We start from the raw sequence: 22786 nt of genomic DNA, 5'->3' as shown, positions 1-22786 counted from the left end.
TAAAGCCTGTGCCTAGGAATTCTCATACTTATCACTTTGGGGGCTTTTTAATGTTAAAATATATATTACATAAAATTTATCATCTAAATCATTTTAAGTGTACAGTTCAGTAGCTTCACATTCACATTATTGTGCAACCAATCTCCTGAACTTTTTCATCTTGCAAAACTGAAAATCTATACTCATTATACTCCTCGTTCTTCTTGCCCCTGCTACCTGCTACTCAGCCACTGGCAACCACCATTCTTTCTGAATTTGATTCTTTCAGTACCTCATATAAGTGGAATAATACAGTATTTGTCTTTTTTCGTGAGCGGCTTATTTAATTTAACATAATATCCTCAAGGTTCATCCATATTGTAGCATATATCACAATTTCTTTAATTTTTAATTATATTAAAGAAATTATAATATTCCACTATATGTGTATACCACATTTTATTTATCCATTCATCCATCAGTGGATACTTGGGTTATTTCCACCTTTTGGCTATTTGGAGATCTGTTTTTATTTGTCTTTTCTAGTTTTGGGGTATTAGATCCCTTTTCCTTGAATTCTTAATAATTTTTTATTAAATGCTAGACTTTTTAAATGAAAATGGTAGACTCTAGATGCTGTCTCCCTTCAGAGAAGGTTTAATATTCTTTTCATGGCATACCCCTTGGGTTCAATTGTGCTGTATTTCCGCTGCCTTTTCATGGTATCAACTGAAAGTCCCCCCTCCCTCCATTAAACCAGGGCACCTTGTTCTTGATGGGCTCTGTCCTCCAATTTTTGGGTCCTTAGCACCATGAGATTGCTGAAATACTCTTTAAACTTAATTTTTCAGCATCTGATTCTTTGCATGCAAAACCTAGGAGTTAGCAGATTCCTCAGGGGGAATTGTGTATAGATTTACCACAGTACATTTCCTTCCAGCCCAGGATTTTGGCCTCTGAAGTCATGGCTGCATTAGTAGTTCTCTGATGCCTTCAAATAGTTTTATGTATTTTATTCATCTTTTATAGTTTTTTTTCTGCAGGAAATTTAGTCTGATAACAATTACCACATCATAGCAAAAAGAAAAATCCAAATGTATATTTTCATTAGTCAGTTTTTCATATTATTTTTAAACATTCCCAAGCTTACAAAAAAGTTGCAGATAACATTTTTCCATAAATCATTTGAGACTAAGTTGCTCCATGATGTCTCATCACTCCTGAATTCTTTGATATGCATTTCTTAGAAACAAGAACAATCTCCTACATAACCCAATAACAGCCATCACAATAAGGAAATTAATATTGATACATGACCACCAACTAATCCATAGATTCCATTCAAGTTTTTCTAGCAATCCCCTTAAATGTCTTTTATAGCAAAAGGACGTAGTCCACAATCACATGTTGCATTTAATTGTCATGTCTCATTAGTCTCCTTTAGTCTGGGCCAGTTCTTTAGCCTTTGACTTTCATGATATTGACATTTTTGAGGATTACAGGCAAGTTGTTTTGTAGATTGTTTTTCAGTTTGGGTTTTTCTGATATGTCTTTGGTAGGAATACCACAGAGGTGATGCTGTGTTCTTCGTATTACATTCTATCAGGTACCATGTGATTTAATTTCATTATTGGTGATATTAATATTGATCACTTGATTAAGATGTCAACCAGGTTTTTGCACTTTAAAGTTACTGTTTCCTCCTTTGTTTTAAGTAGTATGTGGGGAGATATTTTGAGACTATTCAAGCATCATGTTCCTCGTAAAAAAACTTTCAGTTTATTCTTTATATTACTAATAGAGTCATGGATTTCTGTTTTATTCACTGGCTTGTTGTATGTTATCTTTTGCTGTATACCAAAATACCACAAATTTAGTGGCTTATAGCAACATACAAAATATATTTGTTATCTCAATTTCTTTGGGTCAGGAGTCTGGGCATGGCTAACCTGGGTCCTCTGCTTCAAGATCCCTCACAAGGCTGTCTGTATTCAAGGTGTTGGCTAGGGCTGAGGTCTCATTTGAAGGTTTGATTGGGGGAAAGATCCACTTCCAAGTTTACATGGTTTTTGGCAGAATTCCTTTCCCTCAAGGGCTATTGGACTGAGAGCCTTAATTCCTAGCTTAGGCCACCCTCAGTTCCTCGCCACTGGACGTCTCCCGTATGACTGCCTGCTTCATAAAAGCATGCAAAACAAGGCAACAGAGTCTGTTAGCAAGATGGAAGTTACAGTCTTGTAGAAGCCAGGTACTAGGCTATCCACACCCAAGGGGACAGGATTACACAAGGGTTATGAATACCAGGAGGTGGGGATCATTAGGGGGCATGTTAGAGTTTGCCGGCCACGGTTATAATCCATTATTTTATTATTTACTTTGATGTTTAGTTTGTCCTATATTTAGCCTGTGAGAGCCTTTCACAGTTGACCCATGTGTCATCTTGCCACATCTGCAGTATTCTTACCACAAGAAGATAGTCTAAGCTTGTCTTCAATCTTCCTTGCCCGAACCCTCGAATCAGCCATTGTTCTAAGGAACTCCGGTACTGTTGGTGGAGAGTGATATTTAGGATCATGAAATGGACTCATTGCTATTATGGTGTTGCTGTTACTGGGTCCTGTCATTGATGGAGGTGTGTTTGGTTGTATGTGTGTCCATCATTTACCTAGAGATTTGTCTCTATATTCTATCAACTTTGAGTTCACAATATCTTCAGTCCTAGTTCAGCAGCATAGTATTCATTCCAGTTTTCTTCCTTTCTGTATTTGTAAATCTTTTCTTTGATCGTGATAAACCTTGCTCTTACTGTCCTCAATATTTGATCTCTGCCACCTTATTAAATCAGTCTTCCTATGTAACTCATCTCCTGTTGCTGACACAGCTGTCTTTTCATTTCCCACCTCACTCTGCATGGATGCCCTCCTCACCCTTTTGGGGTCTATTTGCACTAGGCTGCCCCTTCCACCCTCCCAACTCCCTTGGGTCTGAAACTCTATGCGGGGCCACTGCGCCTTCATCCTGCTCGTCCCCCTGGCTCTGAGACTCAGTGTTGGGCCACTGTCCCTCCACTCGCAGTGAGTATCTTCTGCCCACTTTGGGAACCCTCACTGCCCTGACCTCCAGCACTGCTCTGCTCCATTACATGGACCCCCTCCCTCATCATCCTGCTCACAGCCACTCTGTCCCCCATGTGGGGGCCTTCCTCACTCCACCAGGGCTGTAACACCCCATGCCAGGCCACCCTCCCATGCAGATTTTTACCCTACTTGGACTCTGAAACTCTATGCCAGGCCTCTTCCTCTCAGGGACACCTTTCTCACACCACTTAGAGTCCTAAAGCCTGCACTGGGCCACTGTAGCCACGTTTGCCACTCACCTTGATGCCTACTTAGCCTTTACTCAAAGATCGTTGAACTGAATTGTTCGGGTAAGGAAGGAGGTGAGGGAAGAAGAATCAAATTTTATTTTTAAAAACCAAAACCTCACTAGCATTTTTACAGCAAATGCTTTTAACCTGGTGCATTACAACTTATACAGAAGTCAGTGATTTCCACATGTTTGTAACCCATGCAGGTATGATACCCAAGCTCTCATGCTGTATTTTTACCGGCATACTAGAGGTTTATTATTACATCAAATTCATGATTTCTGAGCTTTTCTAGCCCCTTCCCCCCAGTAGTTTTCAGTTTACCTGTGTCTGTCAACACCACCACAATTCTTCAAGGCATTCAAGTTTGAATCTTGGAATTATTTCTGACTCATCCACTTTCTTTCCTTATAATTAGTCGTTAACAGGACTTTGGATGTACGTTTGTCTTCTCCGTGGTCACTACTTTGATGATTACAACAGCCTCTTGGGTGGATTCCTTTTCTTTAGTCGGTTCAGTGTCCCTTACCACTTTTGCTTCCATGTTTCTTAATAAATGAGGTAACTCCATGTCTGACTTTTTAAGTGCCATTTTTGTGTGGCACTATCCTAGGTAGTTATCTAGTTTTGCATCCCATCTTTATTGCTTACTAGGTACCCATCAAGTTTTGGTAATTTATTTAACCTTTATGGATCTTATTTACCTTACTAGATTGTTTTACAAGTGGGTAAAATAATGAATTGTGAAAGCTTTATCCAACACACATACTTTCCAGTCTAATAAGATTGGTTACGTGAAAGTAACCAATGTTATTTTATCAGTATTCTCACTATTCTATAAGCAAAAAATGCTTCCTTTCTTCACTTTGATATGTAGCTCTCATTGATCTCTCACTATTAAGTACACATTTATCGAGCATCTACTATATGACCAGAAACTGGAGTTTTTTTCAAAGAAAGGTAAGACATGACTCATATCTCTGAGGAATATAGTCTGATAGAGGAGGCAATTACACAATTTATATACAGTAATGTGCTACACAATAAAATTAAACCTTGTGTCTGAAATGTTTTAAAAATTAGAAATTTTAACTGAACTTAGTAGCAGCTATTATCTAATGCAATTTCATACGTTATAGTGTTTTTCCTTGTAGTTACTATTTGTGTTAGTCATTTTGTCTCCCTAAAATAGAATGTAAACTACTTGAGAACAGGTCTTTGTATTGAGTCTGCATTTTGGGAGACAAACACATTGGGGTCTTACTTTTGCCATCGCCATTTAGTCACTGTAACTTTTCTGAACTTGAGTTTCCTCTCCTATTAAAGTGAAAATACTATTAATAATAGTAACTCTTTGACAGAGTTGTAATGATTAAATGAAATAATGTATTTAAAGGGTCTAGCACAATATCTCCCAAACAATTTATGCCTGATCAATTTTGGTTCTCCTGTCCTTGTACTTTACCTGGGTCCATTCTGGTAATGCATAATAAATATTTGATTGATGGATCAGTTTATTGATTCTATGGTCTGCAGATCATAATGGATTCCCAGAACATTTTGAAGTGCAAGTGGCATTCATGGAAACCTGCTCTTGGTAACAACGCCACTTTACATTTTATTCTTTTGCACTTGAAGTTTTTAGATCTCTTATTTTAATTTTACCACAATCTTGTGCATTAAGGGTAGGCAGATATGATTATCCTGTGTGACAAGTGTGAGTTTCACTTTTGAAGTGAGTGAACTAAATTGGGATTCTCAAGAAGAAATCACTGAATTTATGTAGGTAGAGTCTGAATGTGTATATGGCCTATGGAATACTGTAGTTTTCTTGGCATGAATTTTTTAGTTGATATAGTAGTGAAAAGGGAATTCGATTCCATGGCTTAAGGATACATAAACTCTCAATGCAGCAATCTTTTTATTGTTGATTATTATAGCTTCTATTACTCCAAGAAGTGGACCAACAGGGACCTGAGTTAGGAGATTTTGTCATTCAGCTTTCATATAGTAGTAAATGCTGAGGCCAGCCGTTTGCCTGCAGGGCCCTTTATCAGTGAAGAGGAACTGTGACTTTTCTCCAGGCAGCCAAGTAGGGGGTGGAGTCACGGCTTTTAGAATTCTCTGTGAAAATGAATTGTGCTGTTGAACCTGAGGGGCACTAGGTAGATGCTACTATATTCTCCTTGAAGCACTGGAGGCCTTTTGTTGCGACATTTCAGTCTTTTTCTGATTCTTTCAAGTAGTAGAAAACAAGTTCCAGCATTTAAAAAAATGCTGTGTATGTATGCTTTTTAAAAACTGGTAAACTCACTGAGTTGGATAACAAATTTCAGTTGTAATAAATTATGATAGTCTTCAACTTTCTTTGATTTTGCACAGGAGAGTTAATTGGGGTGATGGTAAGTGGGAAATGAGCTGAAGAAACAAGTATGTGCTATGTATGGCTGGATTTCTATAGTTTGGAGATAGATGTATGACCCAAACTTTGTTGTAGCTTTTGAGATTGCATGGGAGAAACATTTGAGGACTTCACAAGTTTTTTAACAGTTAGTAGCAATTAAATATTTAAACGTGAGAATGTAGTTGATGGATTGCCGTTTAGTTTAGAACCTGCTTTTTTTAATTAAAAATATTTTTTTAAGTACAGAAAGAAAGGCTTAGGAATTTAAAAATAATTTACAAGCAGAAACAAACTTTTGCAGCCCAAACATTAAGTAGAAAACTGTGTATGTTTTTTTGGGTATTTTAAAGGGGATTGTTTATTAAATGTTGAAGGACAGATAAAGTCTTCCATCTTGGTCAGAAACTGACCAATCAGGACGGCCCTGAGTATATAGACCAGGGGTGTCCAAACTGCGGCCCGAGGGCCAGCTGTGGCCCTCAATCCATTGTTAATTGGCCCGCAGCAAATTCCACAAATATATTTAGTTTACTTAAATAAACCAGGTGAGGCAATACGTACTTCACCTCGAGTGAGTGGCCCGGCTGTCTGTGTATTTTACCGCATATGGCCCTTGGTGAAAAACGTTGAAAAAAGTTTGGACACCCCTGATATAGACTACATAAGAATGGTAATCAAAATGGCACTCCTTTCCACTCAGTTACTTATTGTCCAAATTTCCTTTGATTTTTCCTCTTCATTTAGAAAATGCTTCTAAATGTGAAAATAGAAGGGAAAAGAGGTAGAAGTTATAGACTATCCCATTAATTTTGTAATTATATATAATTTCCTCAATGTTTTTAAGTGGCATTTACCAGTGTGGGTAAGATTAATTATTACAATACAAACCAATTTGAAAATTGGTTTTTAAACTGAGCTATAATATATAAAATCTTATGGTAATGTGCAGATCTGACTATATGCAAGTGCAGATTTCATACCCACACCAATTGTCTTGTAATAATCGGAAATGCATCCTCTGTGTGGTGTTTGCAAGTTAATGCTATTTTAGAAATCACACCAGTATATCTAGTGGCTTTCCTGTGTGTATGTGGCTCATTATTGATTATAATTTTCTTTTGGAATTTTAGTTTAAGGGGATGGAGTGAGCCTTTTCAAATTCTTAGTTGTTAGGAGCTTTGATGGAAGATAGGGATGAGTAAATGAGGAAGTGCCTTAGAATGAATTAAAATAAGAAAAGTCAGATAATAATTAAGCAAGTACATACTGCAAAAGTAACGTAGAACCTAATATAAAATGAAGGAGACAAACATTCGAAAGAGGAATGCCTTAAAAACTTACCAAGGAACATTCACAAATACAAATAAATATGTGTATTTTAATTAAAAAGGAGATCATTGAGGTGGCTTCAGTATGGCTGAAAGTGGTTGAGCCATCTTCTTCTTGAGGGGAAAGGGGAGACATGACAAGCTATCTTCCAGTGCCTCCTCCGTTTTCTTCCACTATTTCCTTTTTTCCTCGTCTATTTTCATTCTCCCTTTTTGTTTACTCCTACTTCCTCCTCTCCCACTTTTCTCAAATTCAGTCTCTCCTTCAGAATGAGACTTTCTTTTTACCCAGCGTAGACAGAACCAATTGCTTAATAATGTACATTGTCTCTCATTAACAATGAGATGAACTCACTAGCAAGGAGTTTCTTTTACATTAAGGATTTTTAATATAGAAGAATTTAAGGTTGAGGGACTGTCAGTAGAATGTAAAAGATTTTGTTCATTGTCTCTTGTTCACTGTTCTATCCCTAGGCCCTAGAACAGTGCCTGGTACAGGGAAAGTGCTCAAATAAATACTTGTTGAAAAAATGACTCAAACATTAGACTTAGAAATTTTTAATATCATTTACTTACAGAAATTATGTTAGCGAAGAACTGATGGTTCCAGTGTAGAGCAGTGATAGGAGTAAAATAGTGGTTCTCACGGGAAAAGAAACTTTTTTTTAATCCTGCTCTTCCTCATTCTCTTTTCCCTGCTGCCTTCTCACAATATGAGAATCTCTGCTACTGAGAACTGGATGAGACTGAAATTAGTATAAATAGTTCTAAGGAGATACAGAAGTAAATGGTAGATATACATTTGCAATGTGAAAGGGAGAAAGAAATTACAAGTCAAAGGTATGTGGATCAAATGGGTATTTGAAAAAACTATCAAGGTAGTTAATTAGAGTGGTAGGCCAGTTGGAAGGACAGAGAAGGTGAGTTAATGTAGGCAGTGGGGAAAGGTCAGATTAATACAGTACTTGGATTTCATGCAATAGATACAGGGAGCCCTCATGCATTATTGACGACAGTGACATGATAAAGTGAACACAAGTATTCTATTTAGCTGCTGTTTGTAAAATGGATTGTAGCTTGAGGTGAAGAAACATTGGGAACAGTGAACAAAGTTAGGAGACTGTGTAGGAGGTCAAAGCGGTCTAGCTGTTTTGGTTAGCATGTTACCCAGTGATGCCTCCAGCAGATACCCTTCTGTGAAGTCTGATGTCTCCACTTTATGACCTAGGGATGGATGGAGGCAGGAGAAAGTTCCGCACTAAGAAGCAGTAGGCCAAGATTCTAGTTCCTATTTCTCTGCTTTCTAAATTCATGATCATGGGGCAATACTTAATTGATCCTGGGCATCAATCACCTTAACTATAAAATGAGGAACTAATGATCTGAAAGCAGGGATCTAGACCAGATCATTTTCTGGAGTCCTTTGCAGGATACTATCCTTTTATCAGTTAGAGATAGTGGGAACAATGAATACCATATTTTGTTTCCTAATACTCTTATAACTAAAGTGTTTTAAAAAGAAAAAAGCCCCACAGTGATATTTAATATTTCCAAACTTATAATTTAACGTTTAGTATTATGTGCAGTGACTGCAATATTTTAAAATATGTATTCCTGTTTTTATGTGTGCTGTGTTCAGGTATTTCATTTTTTTAAAGTATTATTAGACTGTAATAGCACCCAAGTTGATGGACAAAACTTCAGCCTGGGATACTTTTAGAGAAACTTGAAGAATATAAAAATTCTTCTAAAAGATAAAGTGGTTTATAATATAAAGCTATAGGAGCAATAACACTAATATTGTTTAATTAGTATTTCTAGAAATCATAATTTCTACCTTTTTTCCCCTACTGAATATTATATATTTACATCCACACACACTTTTTTGATTAGAAGCTTTTAATACCAGCAGCTTATTGGTTTCTTTTTTCTTTTCTCCCCCTCTCTCTCTCTCTCTCTCTCTCTCTTTTTTTTTTTTTTTTGGTCTCTCCTTTGTTGCTGTTTTCCCTTCTGTTTGGGTTGTTTCTTGCCCCCTCTCCCCCCAATCTCTCTGGAAAGATGAAGAGGCAGCTGCTAAGGTAACTATGCATTTTGGTTAATGAATAGCAGACTAACAAGATACATAAAACATATGCAAACCGCGTGCAGAGTTAGTTGCTGTCAAAGCTGTTGGGGTATAATACTCTTCCTTCTCCTCACCTTCTAAAAAAACATTAACTTTCCTATGGTATTTTGTTTTCTAATTTACCTTTCCTAATATTGAAATGCTAACATGAACTATTTCTTTTTCTGCTTAGTCTGCACAATATTTCACCCTGTGGTGAATTTATGGGAGATGAGTTGAGGTGCATAGAGGAAAATAATTGATTAATTGGATTAAGAAGTGGATTTCTTTTAGACTTATACATAGAAGAACAGGGACAAAAAATTTTTAATAAATATTTGTGTTTTTTTTGTGCCTATAACCTCCCCCTTCCCCCTTGCTTTGTGGCCACTAGTGCCCCTTTTGAGTCTCTGGGCTTAGAACTAGAAAGTAGTCTGTTTCTTGAAGATGTTTCTATCATAAAGGCCAGTTACAACTGGAATATTACATTAAGCTAAGCCTTGAAAATTCCTGTAACCTGTACCATCCTGTCTCATACTGTCCCATCTCATAGTTGTCCTCTCTCTGCAGTGCTCTATGCCCAGGTCTCTGTGGCTGGGCTGCTCCAGCCTGGCGGACAGCATGCCCTCGCTGCGATGCCTGTATAACCCAGGGACTGGCGCACTCACAGCTTTCCAGGTACTTTCTCTGTCTCTGTGGGTTATTTGTGGGCGTTAGTGTGTGTGTCTAATTCATTAGTGTGTCCCTCCTTCTTTTCCATGCTTTACTTATGTTCAGTTTTTCTGCTTCATATTTCCTGTATTTCATGTCACTCAGTCCTCCTTTAATGATTAATTTTTAATGTAGATCCAGACTGATCCACTCTTAAGACATTTTTATTATCATGATTGGTTTGCCAAAATTAACATAGCACAACTTGACTGTTGGTTTTTTATCTAGTAGAAGAATGAGAGTGAATTTTAAAGTAATCTCAACAAATAGCATTCAATATGTAATGTTTGCTCTGGACCTACATAAAGACAATTAATGTAATTAATTACTTACAGCCAGTTGCCTGAATACCTCCTTATGTTTTTCTTATGATTACTAAAAATATAAAGTGCTCTGTAAGAGTGTCTCCTGGTTACTATACTACTATATATGTACATATATATACACAGAGGGTACCAAAAAAATGTATGCACATTTTAAGAAAGGAGAAAACTATTAAAATTGTAATACTCAGTATATAATGATAACAAAAGATGAATACAAGTCACGTTTGACTTATGCAATTATAAGAGGTGCTCAAAGTGGTTACCATCAGCGTCCAGACACTTCTGATGATGGCGAACTACTGCTTGAGCAACGCTGACAAAAGTGTCCACTTGTATACATTTTTTTGACACCCCCTGTATATGTGTGTGTATGTATATACATATATACAGATGGTACCCAAAAAATGTATACACATTTTAAGAAAGGAAAAAAATCTATTAAAATTACGCTACTAGTAAACACATTGAGCACCTCTTGTAATTGCAGAAGTCAAACGTGACTTGTATTCATTTTTTGTTTTTAGTGTATATTAAGTGTTACAATATTAATAGTTTTTTCCTTTCTTAAAATATGTGTACATATTTTTGGCAACTTCTGTCTACTATAGTTATAATAATTGTGTTTATTCACATATTGATTAACAGGTCTAGTTTCAAGGTGGAAAGGCCTTTCAGACCTTTGAGTCTGAAAGTACAATGTTCAGCTCGAGGCAGTCCAGCTGGTCTTGCTTGGGCCAACAGATTCTAGTTCCCTTCAGCCGTTCTTAGAGGCCATTAGGACAGTTCCAGGATGTGAGAGAAAACTATAGAGAAAGAGATGGGAAATGTGTAAAAGAAAATGTAAGAAAGAGCTTGGTGCCCGTTGTTTACACATTAGGGTACCACATATGATGCTTTTCTTGGCAGAAGTGTGTTTGGAATTTGATAGTAGTATACAACAAATTAGTTTTTAAATTTGTCTTTAATCTATGTAGCTTATACTTTATTTAGAAGAATTTCAAAGACAAGCTGTAAGTAAGCATCAGAATGCTTATGACTAAGTCTTAGTTCAAAGAGGGGAACTTAAGTGTTATTCCACATTCCTGAACAGTGGTAACAGTTGCCAGTCTTTAACAATACTATTTTAGTGATGATAATGCTGGATATTTGTAGGTGTCCTTTGCAAAATATAATTTTAAACTTCTTTGCTTGTCTTATGAGATACAATATAGTAAAGTACATAGGCTTTAAAATTAGTTACTGCTTACATACTGTCTGTCATTAGTGGTATGATCTTGAGCAAGTCATTTTACTCTGATCCTCATGTTCCTCATCTGTAAATAGACAGTACAGTAAGGATATGCAGTAAATGGTTGCTGTTTTTATCATTTTCCTCTTCATTATTAGCATTATTGCTGCTACTGTTAAAGAATATTGATGTCTTGAGAGTATCAGTTTATTTCAAATATCTTATTTTTTTACTGTGTATTATATTGATAAAGTGTCTACTCTTTATCATAGTCTAGGAACTCATAGTCTAGCCTATTGGTTTTTAACCTTTTTTTGGTTGCAGTGAGTTGAGCTAAACTGCAAAGCCTGTCAGAATAGTACCTACAAGACTGCCCTCACTTCAGACACCAGTTGTAAGTTTAGGAGCCACGACGGCCACCCTCAGTTTTGATAATTCACTAGAAAAGACTTTACAGAACTCACTGAGAGCTGTTATACTTATGGTTTATTACAGGAAGAGGATACAGATTAAAGTCAGCCAAAAGAAGAGACAGGTAGGATAGAATCTGAAGGGGTCCAAATATAGAACTTCCTGTCATCTTCTCCCCATGGAGTCATGGATGGCATTACTACTTTCAGGCCACAGTATGTAACAATAAATAGGGTATTGCCAACCACGGAAACTCACCCAAGACTTTGGTGTCCAGAGTTTTTATTGGGGCTCAATTAAAAACTGCCCATATACTGACCTTTAGTTTCTAGCCCCTCCTGTAGGTCGCGGTAATGCTTTTAGTCTCCATTTTTTCTCAGGATTGTAACTGGCAAAGTATGGCTCAAATCCCTCATCATGAATCGCATTTGTCCAGTGGCCAAAAGCCCCAGGCAAACAAAGACACTCCTGTTAGGTAAGAAATTTCAGGGGTCTAGATACCAAGTAGCCAAGAGCAAAGGCTAGCACTGTCTTTCTTTAAGGTTAATTTTTCACTACACAGCAGTCATGGATATTTTTGAGGCTCTGATGAGAACTTCTGATCTTGGGAAAATGCTCATGGCCCATACCATGTTTCCCCGAAAATAAGACCTAGCCGGACAATCAGTTCTAATGCGTATTTTGGAGCAAAAATTAATATAAGACCCGGTCTTATTTTACTACAAGTAAAATATAGTAAATTATAGTAAATTATAGTAAAATAAGACCGGGTCTTACACAATACAATATAAGACCAGGTCTAATATAATATAATTATAATATAATATAATATAATATAATATAATATAATATAATACAATATAGTATGACATAATATAATATAATACCGGGTCTTATATTAACTTTTGCTTCAAAAGACGCATTAGAGCTGATTGTCCGATTAGGTCTTATTTTGGGGGAAACACAGTAGACAAAATTTTATTTAATAGTTTCACATATATGATTATATATATGTTCTGTGAAATGAAAGAACTATTAAATCACATAATCCCCAAAGCATAATCTCCCAAACTGGTCAATTCTATGAAAACAATACCCAGGGAGCCATAAGAATATATAAAAGAGGAACTTGATCTAACCTTAGGGTGGGGGTAAGGAAGATCAGGTAATCAGTGTTTGAGGTAAGATCAGAACAATGAGTTCTGAACTAGGCAAAAGGGAGTTGTGGCGAACATTTCAGGCCTAAGGAAGAGGCTGTGCAAAGGCCCTGTGGACAGGTGGAGCTTGGTGCATTTAAGGACTCTATTGAAAAAAGACTATTGTTTCAGAGAATGAGGAGAATGGAGTTATGAAAGACTGGGGAAGCTTCATCACGCATGAGTTGTAGGTCATTGAAAGGAGTTTAGTCTTGATGCAGAGAACAGCAAGCTGTTGAAAGGATTTAAACACAAATTTGACCTTTTAGATATGCTTTTAGATACATTACCCTAGCTATAATGAGGCTAATTTCAGTAATTGAAGAGAGATGGTAGCAGTTCCATTTGGTCTCAGGATTCCTTTGCATTCTTAAAAATTATTGAGGATCCCAAAGTACTTTTGTTTATCTGGGTTTTATCTGTTGATATTTACTATATTCAAAATTACAACTGAGAAAAGGTAAATATTAATTTATTAATTCACTTAAAATAACGAATAAACCCATTACATGTTCATGCAAATAAAATATTTTTTATGAAAAATAACTTCTTTAAAACAAAAAATTAAGACTGGAATTGTATTACATTTTTAGCAATCTCTTTAATGTCTTGATTAATAAAACACAGCTGGATTCTCATTTTTGCTTCTTCATTCCATCGCTGTGATGTGGTATTTTGGTTGAAATATATGAAGAATACCCAACCTCATACAAATAATAGTTTGAAAATGGAGAGGTATTTTAATATCCTTTTCAGGTAGTTGTAATTGCTTAAAGATTAGTTACAGTATAGAATCTGAAATTGTCTCACTGAACTTCTTGTGCTCCTCATCAAATCATGCTGGGACCAACACCGTATATAAGAATTAACTTGAACTGGATCATATACTTAAATATGAGCTAAAATTACAAAACTAATAGAAGAATGAGGGAGGAGAAAGATCATTGTGGCTTTGGGTTAGGCAAAGATTTCTTCAATAAGACACAAAAACATGAACCATAAAAGAAATCAATGATAAGTGGGACTTACCATAGTTTAAAACGTTTGCTTTTCAAAAGACACTGTTTAGAAAATGAACATGTGAGGCACTGGCTGGGAGAAAGCATTTGTAAAATACATTTCTGATAAAAGGCTTGTATTCAGAATATATAAAGAACTCTTACAACATAATAAGACAAACTACCCAATAAAATAATAGGCAAAAAATTTTTCAATGGATACATTACCAAAAAAGATACATAAATGGCAAATAAGCACATGAAAAGATGTTCAGTATTTTTAGTCATCAGGGAAATGCAAATTAAAACCACAGTGAGATACTACTACATTGCAATTCAGTACTTCTTCCTACCCTGGGATGTGGGGATGGGAATTCAGTAGGCCCTAGGTACTTAATATATTCAGGCTTGATATGAGAAACGTTGTGCTAGGTGAGAAATTCCCTGAAAACAGAATTCTTACACTTAACCTGTTGACCTCTACAGGGCCCTGTAGAGGGCTTTTTAGTAGTTGGGGCTCAATAAATACGGATGATTTGAACTACATTAGGTAAGTGGTAAAGATACTCATCTGCAATTAAAAATTGTACAAGTTAAAATCATCTGACTTGGATACCAAGATACCAAGAAAAATGCAAATTTTCATTTGGCTTAAAGCAATCTTGAATCTAAATTCAGTTGGAAAGAATTCTGAACAAATTCATCATCACTGTCAGGGCTTTCTCGTTTGGTCTTAATCAAAACCCAACAAATATTTATTTTAAAAAATTTAAGAGTCCCCTTGTAAGTTACTCCTTCTAGAGTATATTTGGAGAAAGGTTAATTTAGAGATTTTGCTAGAAAATTCAGGAATAAATTTGAGTGTATGAGCCTTGAATTATATTGTAGTAATGAAATTGTGTGGTACAGGCGGGAAGAGATGCTTAAGAAACATCTTAGAAAAGAAGCCCAGAAGCCAGTGTATGGTGTAGTGTTAAGAGCATGGGCCCTGGCATCAGATTGCTTGAAATCTGAGCCTGGCTCTGTCTAGGTCTGACCTTGGGCAAGTACTTGACCTCTCTATACCTCAGTTTCCTTATCAGTAAAATGGGGATGATAATAGTATCTCTTATAGAATTGTTAGGATTAAATTACGAGTAGTTGATTTATATTAAATCCTTAGAATAATGCCTGGCAGATTATTGGGTTTTATATTATTAGAAAAATGCACAGAAGACGAGGTTTGGAGGCTTTCAGCAAATACTGTTTTTCACCTTGGAATAAAACAGTATTATTGTTAAATAAAATCGTATGTTTTTCTTACCTTCCAGCCCAATTCTGTAACATAGGGGAAGCCTACTCTTGGTTCAGGTATTGATGAGAAAATTTTGCTTTTGCCAACGTTACTATAAGTATGAATGTTTTCTTACCTTCAGAGATATCCATTGTGTTTTATGTAGCAAAAATGGAAGAAATGGGCTTATATGCTATTTTTATTCTATTAATCCAAATTTTGTTCTATGTCAGGTTCAGTGTGCACAGGTGCCCAATATTGCTGGTTGTCTAATTGGCAGACACGTGACATAAATCTAGTCTTTCTTGTTCCTAATACTAGAATTATATCAGGCTTGGTATAGTTGCATCTTTCTGGCTTGGGGTTTATTTTGTGATTTAGATTTTTGTTTATGTAAAATTTATATACAGTAAAACACACAGATCTGAAGTGTACTTTGGATGAGTTTGACAAATATATACGTTTGTGTAATCTCATTCTCAAGATATGGAACATTTCTATAATCTGAGAAAGTTTCTTTGTACCCCCATCCAGTTACTACTCATCCCTCATATGCATTTATTATTGTGATTTGTCACCAAAGATTAGTTTTGCCTGTTCTTGAACTGCATGTAAATGCACTCATATAGTATACATTTTTTTTGTATCCGTTTTCTTTTGCTCAACATAATGTTTTTGAGATTTATCCATTTTGTTAACGTTTATCACTTCTTTTTTATTTCTGAATGTCTTCCATTAATGTACCACAATTTATCTATCCATCTATTGTTAGACATTTGGATTATTTCCATTTTTTGTCTACTATGAATAAAGCTACTATATACAGTTTGTTTGTACAAGTTTTTTAATGGACATGTGTTTTCATTTCTCTTAGGTAAATGCCTAAGAGTGGAATTGCTGGGTCATAGAGTAAGTGTATTTGAGTCAAATAATTCTTAACAGTGGTTGTCCCAGTAGAAATCTCATTTTTACTAATATTGCTAAATATGTTTAAGGAAATGACTTAGTAATAGCTTTATGGCATTTTTTCCCCTTTGAAATCATTGCATTCCCGTAGGACGTTTGAAGCATCTTAGGAAGTCAAAATTTTATGATAACAGAAAAGGAAGATTCATGGAGTCATTGTTGAATTTGTTGGATTATCCTCAGTAGCTCAGATGGAAATGACAGCATTTGGATAGTTCGATTATTGGCATCTCAAACCACACATTTTAAACTAGTGACAGAGAAGATGCTGAAAATGTTGTTTAAATATTACATTCTATGAGTACATGTTTAGTTTGAACATAGTTTCATTTTCATCATTTGATTGTTTTGTCCTGGGAAGTATATGGGTGATTGAGGATTTCTGTTAACAGCATATGTATTTTGTGGAGTCATTTGCTCATCCTTAGCAAATGGTGACCTTATGATCTATATTATTAAATGACAATGATCAATAGAGAGAAAGTGCTAAAAATTGCTGAGTAAAGATCCTTTATTTTCTTTAGACATCGAAAGAGAAGAGAAATTCTAACAATTTAATATGAACTTAGAATATCTTTGGTGTCAAGTATAGCTAGTACTTTTAGGGAAATCTTGAGCTAAAGGGACCTTACAGTATTTTAATACTAGCTAGGGTCCCTTGTCAAAGATTGAAATTGTTGAAGGTTGACTTCATGGGAGATATGTATTTTATTGTTCAAGAATACTTAGAAATCTACTAAATCTTACCATTTACTAAGTAAAATGTTAAAATGAAATAATACTAGCAAAATTAAGCATTATTCAGAATATATGTGCATGTGTATATAAGACTATATTTGAGGTTTTAGAAGAATATGGATTATCACATTGAATGTAAATTAACATTTGAATCTTTTTACAAAACGATACCATAGGAAAATTATCCCACCGCAGAAACACTTATTAAACCCTAGCTGATCTCCCCTCTATTGTATATGAATAATCTCACTAGAGCACAATTTTTGTATAATAAAAAATTCAGATCTGTTTTGTACATATACTGACATTTGACTTATGTTTATCCCACCTACATCCCTTACATTAGGAGTTCGAATATACTGTCAAATCAAAATGTTTTTGTTTTGTGGGGAAAAGTAACTCACATTTTCCCCTGCTTGTAAAACTAATTTATTGTTTATTATGGAATATGTAAATTATTTGATAAATATATAAACAAGAAAGTATCACCCATAATCCTTCCAGTATAAGGTAATCATCAGCCTGTTGGTTTCCTTCAGTTTGGAATGACTAATCCATCACTGCCTGCATGTATGTGCACACGGAGACACACCCAGACAAACACAGCTTTGTTTTAAAATATTTTTATTATTACTATTTTCTTATAAAATATAAAAATAAAACATTTAACGTTAATTGTAGAAAATGCAGAGAAGTAGAAAGGGAAATATTTTAAATATCCTTCCAGATATTATCATTTTATTGATACTAACTCTTTCTGAATTTCAACTACAGTAGTCCCCCCTTATCTTCAGTGTCACTTTTTCTGGTTTCAATTACCCATGGTCAACTGTGGTCTGAGAATGCTAAATGGAAAATTCCAGATATTGAGAGAGAGAGAGAGAGAGACCACATTCACATAACTTTTATTACAGTATATTGTTATAATTGTTCTATTTTATTGTTAGTTATTATTGCTAATTTATTACTGTGTCTAATTTATAAATTAGCCTCTATCATAATTATGTATATATAGGAAAAAACATAGTACAGTATATATAGGGTTCGGTACTATTTGCAATTTCAGGAATCCACTGCGGTCTTGGAACGTAACACCCGTGGATAAGGGAGGATTACTATATATTCTTGTCCAAATTCTACATTTGTCAGCTGGTTGCATTGATTTTGGTCACTCTTTATCTCATGGCCAGTTGCTCACATGTTTGTAAATTGAACAAAGTTTGAACATGGTTTACCACTCACGTAATTGAGTAGCTTTCTACCACTTCCCTCTCATGTAATTCTTAGCCATTTTAAATTTACACTTCTCCAAAGGTGCTGTGTTTTCTCATGCATCTTTGTCTTTGCATGTCCTGTCCTCCCTACCTGGAAAACCCTACTGAAAATACATGTCCTCCCCTACATTACTGGTCTTTTCACTCTCCCCCTTCACCTTGTCAGGACTATTGTACACAGGGCGTACAATAGATAACTCTGTCATAGCACTGATGGCTATTGTAATTATTCCCTCAGTGGACTGTGCATACTAGAGTAGGACTGTATTTCTTTCATTTTATATTTCCAGTTTCAAGTACAGTGCTTATAAACTTTTGCTGAATGAATGAATGAACTTAAACAATTTGAAGAAAACTATCAAATAGCATATATGGTGTGAGAAGAGGGAACGAATTGTATTGTTGATGGTACCTGCACATATATACATACAAGTGTTCTGTATTCAGAAAGAAGTCATAATTAAACAATTATTCCAAAAACCACACATTTACATGGAAAAAAGAAAGACATGCTGAGTCTGATTTACGGGCAGTCCTCAAATTTTATACATTTGGCTTTCATACAATTCACACTATGATGATCGCCTGTGAATTGGATTTTGTATGCTGAATTTGGACTCTTGATGAACAAATGCACATTTCAAGCTATTAAACAGTGGCACTACCAGCCAACTGACAGTTCAGTTTCAATGATGTCAACATCTTTATCTTCACAGCAGTGTACGTTTATGCAATTATTTGACTATTTTATTGCATTTTACCCTTATTCTATAAAAGAACAGATACTGGGAAAATTAAAATGATGACAGTAGTGATAAACAACGGTCTAGAGAAAAGGTGGAAATCATTAGGCACACTGAAAGTGACCCTTTAGTCTTGATTAGATATAAAATTAAGTAGATGTGCAAAATGTTTGAACAATATTATTGAAGATTGCTTCTTAAAAAGAAAGTATGACTCTGGATTTTAAAACATTTCAGCTAACATTGAAATTTATTGTTCAGCTTCTAGCCTTTCAACTTTTATATATATTTCAACAAGAAAAGTAGAGATGGCCTGAATTTGCTCCATTTTACCTTATCCTGTAAATATAGTAGACTGTCTTGGAAAAATGACATCATTTGCACTTATTTGTGTTTCAAGATGCCTACTTGGTTATTTAAATACTCTTTAAGTTTTTTAGTAATAGATTCCTCCACTGCTAAGTATTTTGACATGTCTGTGATACAGGTAATGTTCATTTATAGGCTAATTTGAGGATAAATTATCATTTTATATTTCCGGTTTCAAGTACAGTGCTTGATACAGAGTATGTGCTTTATAAATTTTTGCTGAATGAGTGAATGAACTTAAGTATGAGTAATTTGAAGAAAACTAGCAAATAGCATATATGACGTGAAAGGAGAGAAAGAATTGAATTGGTGGTGGTATCTGCACATCTATACACACAAAATCCATTTGTAAGCTAATTTCTGTTCGTTTATAGGTTCATTTAGAGTAAACCAAATCCTTTTATTGTGAGACGATCAGATTTCCTTAAAATTTTTTGTATTTTTCTGGATTAATCTGAAAAAATAAACTCTTCATTCCACAAAGAGGGTTTATTGCTTTTGTTTATATTGAATAATACTGGATTTTCCTAATTGCCCTAACTTCAATATGACCCCTAATGGCAGAAGCAAGAGTACAGGTACACCAGGGAGCCTGGAGTTTCCCCACTGTAAGAAACAGACCAGAAGAATGGAATTGATGAAAACTCTGAGGGGTGATGTGAGCCTCTGTGGATGCACTGTCCTTACCAGACAAATTCTTGCTGTGGGCAGTTAAGACGCACCTGTACCTTCTGGAGAGGTACATATTACTTTATTTATTTTCTGAGATTACCTTCTTGTTACTGCCATCTTTGTGCCAAGTAGAGGCCAGAGTACTACAGGAGTTCTTTCTGTGCTGTTCAGGAATCACTGTTGGTTGTTTTGTGACTGCTTTAGTCATTTGTACCTTCTTTCACTTGTTCTGCTTTATGTGGTAGTGTTTTATTGTCTTGCTGTCCTTCCTTGCGTTAGTTTCTAAACTTGGTATTTTATGTGGACTGTCAAGATTTGGAACCTTGGTAGATAGGCAACATTTAGGAAACTCTTTTTTGGGTCATTTTTCATGAATAGAGAAAACCAGATTATTTATGATGGCCTCATTGGAAAAAAAGAAAAGAAAAAGACCAATCTCTTGTTTAGCTGCATAGGCCTCTACGAAATACAATAGTTTACTATTGGGAGGTGATACCCCTGAGTTTTGTTTTTCCTGAGAGTGATGTTGAGTAGCTTTGAGCTTTTCTGTATTCTCTGGCCCAGTCCTCTGGAGAACAAGTCTATTATATTTTGAAATAGTTATTTGGGCTTAGGATGTAGTACATCATCATGAAACGGGATTTTGCAGTGTACCTTCCCCTGCTGGGTTATCTGTCATCTGCCTTTTAAAGTTCTCAGGTGTACCATTCAAATCCTCGAGACCTTGGTTGCAGGCCTAGTATCTATGGCTTGGTATGAATTAAATTGGAGTTCTCTGCCCTGTAAAACTGACTTAAAAAAAGTTTATTCATTTTCATATATATGATCATTTAGCAAAAAGTTCAAGTCTTAGCCTGACTTGGTCTAATTATTTTGTGTATGTGTTAGAGGTCATAAGCAGAAAGGAAAGAGTAAGAGGGATAAGTACTCATTTAGTTTTCATGTTTCACACAGAAATATGTATTGCATTATTTCAAACTAGTAAATACAAAGCTGCTGTATATGAACAAGAGAAGTTTTCTATTTGAAAGAAAGCACATGATTAGTTTTACTAAAATATAGTTGCTATTATTCATTGCAGTTTTACCCTTTGCAGGAGCCATGTTTTGGGGAGTGCTTGCTTTTTTGCTGGTAATAAAACATAAGGGAAATTTCTAGTAAAATATTAGTGTACTTCCCCTACATTTTAAAATTGGTAGGTCATTAGTTTTTTTGAAGCATTTCGGCTGCAGCATAGTGCAATCCTTTGGGGGAGAGGGGTAATTGGTAAAATGAGGGTAAAATGGGTATAGGATTCCAACAGCTTGAAAATAACACCGTATTTGACAAAAATCTCTTTTGTATTCCCACTCTGGTTCTATTCCAGTAGTCCTGGAAATGTGCCTATGGACTATTTACAGTGAGATTATAAAACTGAATCATGATTTTGGTGAATAGAAGCCAGAGCATGTGGCTCCAGCACCCCAGCTGGCAGTAAGCTCTCCCTAGGTTTATGAATGTAGTTAGATGGCCCCCAACTGTTTACAAGACAGGAGAGGTGAGATCTTTGATTGACAAGTCAGAAATGCATTAGATCATTCTCTCTGCCAGTCTCTGGTTCATGCTGTTAAAAATGTCAGCCTCCAAGTTTGAATGGCAGCCTGAGGGCCTTAGAAGCTTTTTGTTTTCTGAGATGGAAACACAAATTGGATGTGTGCCTGAACGCTTCATCCTGGGCTGTAATTTCATCTTTTAGCTAAGAACCACCAGGTACACGAGCAAAGCACCCTGTAAACAATAATACTGTGGAAAAAAAAATAAACAAGGTCGTGTTTCTGGTACGTTGATCCGATGGTGTCCTGACCTCTATCACGTTGAACATCTCCACTCTGATTGCTGTTCCCTTTGGCATTACAATGAGAGAAAGAGAGACTGACATAGGAGGGAAAGATTTAAAGTTGCAGTGTCGCTGCACATTCCTTGTACTGGCTATGAAATATTGAACTGTCAGAATGTGACACTTGGTTTTTTAAGCAACCTTTCTTGTTTGAGGTGTTTGCAGTTCATTCTTTTCTCCCCCATTTGTCTGCTTTCAGTGATAGGGTTGGAAGTAGTTGCCTTAAATGCATGAAAAGGGACAATGTTAAAGAGAAGTGGCGCTGATGGAGCCAAATAAACTTAACACTGGAACATAAATGCAGGCTGTGAGGTATGGGCAAAAGGAGACCAAAGTGGGGTTAGTACATTATTATTGGAGTTGATTGTAAGAAAGAATCAGCTTAGGTTCTGGTTCTGTTTTTGTGGAGGTAGGAAGCTGGGAAGGTAGCAATAAGTAAAAATAAGAGATTGAGTGACATAGTTTGTTAAACTGATGGCTTACTATATGGCAGTATTACCAGTCAAATCAACATTAATCCAGCTATGTTATTTACTGCTTAATTATCCAAGGCCTTTGGCAAGTGGTTATGAGACTAAAAATTTTGGCAAGAAAATAACTGTTTTAAAATGTGCAAAATTTATATTTATAGTAAGAAGGTTAATGAATGGGTAGGTCATGTGGAAGAACCATTATGTTTGTATTACTACAGCTTAATGGAACATGAATAGAAAATCTTTGTTGAGAAAGCCAAACCATAGATTTCTTGAAAAATATTTTCTAGTAGTAGAATGAATTTTCTATTACTGTTTGTTTTAAGTTGCATACATTTTAAAACAACAGA

The 22786-nt window shown here is 35.6% G+C and overlaps 1 protein-coding gene across 7 annotated transcripts in view; it reads left to right on the top strand.

Annotated features, from left to right (window-relative positions):
- BTRC (beta-transducin repeat containing E3 ubiquitin protein ligase) overlaps positions 1 to 22786 on the top strand; it is a 164233-nt gene that overhangs the window by 44171 nt on the left and 97276 nt on the right. For 3 of the 7 annotated variants that reach the window (XM_033130371.1, XM_033130369.1, XM_033130368.1), the window contains exon 2: positions 9753 to 9860. The exons of 2 other annotated variants lie outside the window; for them this stretch is intronic. In XM_033130371.1, the coding sequence (XP_032986262.1) occupies positions 9753 to 9860 (108 nt within the window). Of the gene's footprint in view, positions 1 to 9141; positions 9157 to 9752; positions 9861 to 22786 lie in introns of those variants that run through there. 2 more of the 7 variants (XM_033130370.1, XM_033130379.1) reach the window with 2 other exon arrangements.

The sequence above is a fragment of the Rhinolophus ferrumequinum genome, chromosome 16 (genome assembly GCF_004115265.2).
Source record: "Rhinolophus ferrumequinum isolate MPI-CBG mRhiFer1 chromosome 16, mRhiFer1_v1.p, whole genome shotgun sequence".
Lineage (NCBI taxonomy): Eukaryota > Metazoa > Chordata > Mammalia > Chiroptera > Rhinolophidae > Rhinolophus > Rhinolophus ferrumequinum.
The sequence above is the reverse complement of the archived record's forward strand: the minus strand, read 5'-3'. Positions and strand labels throughout refer to the sequence as shown.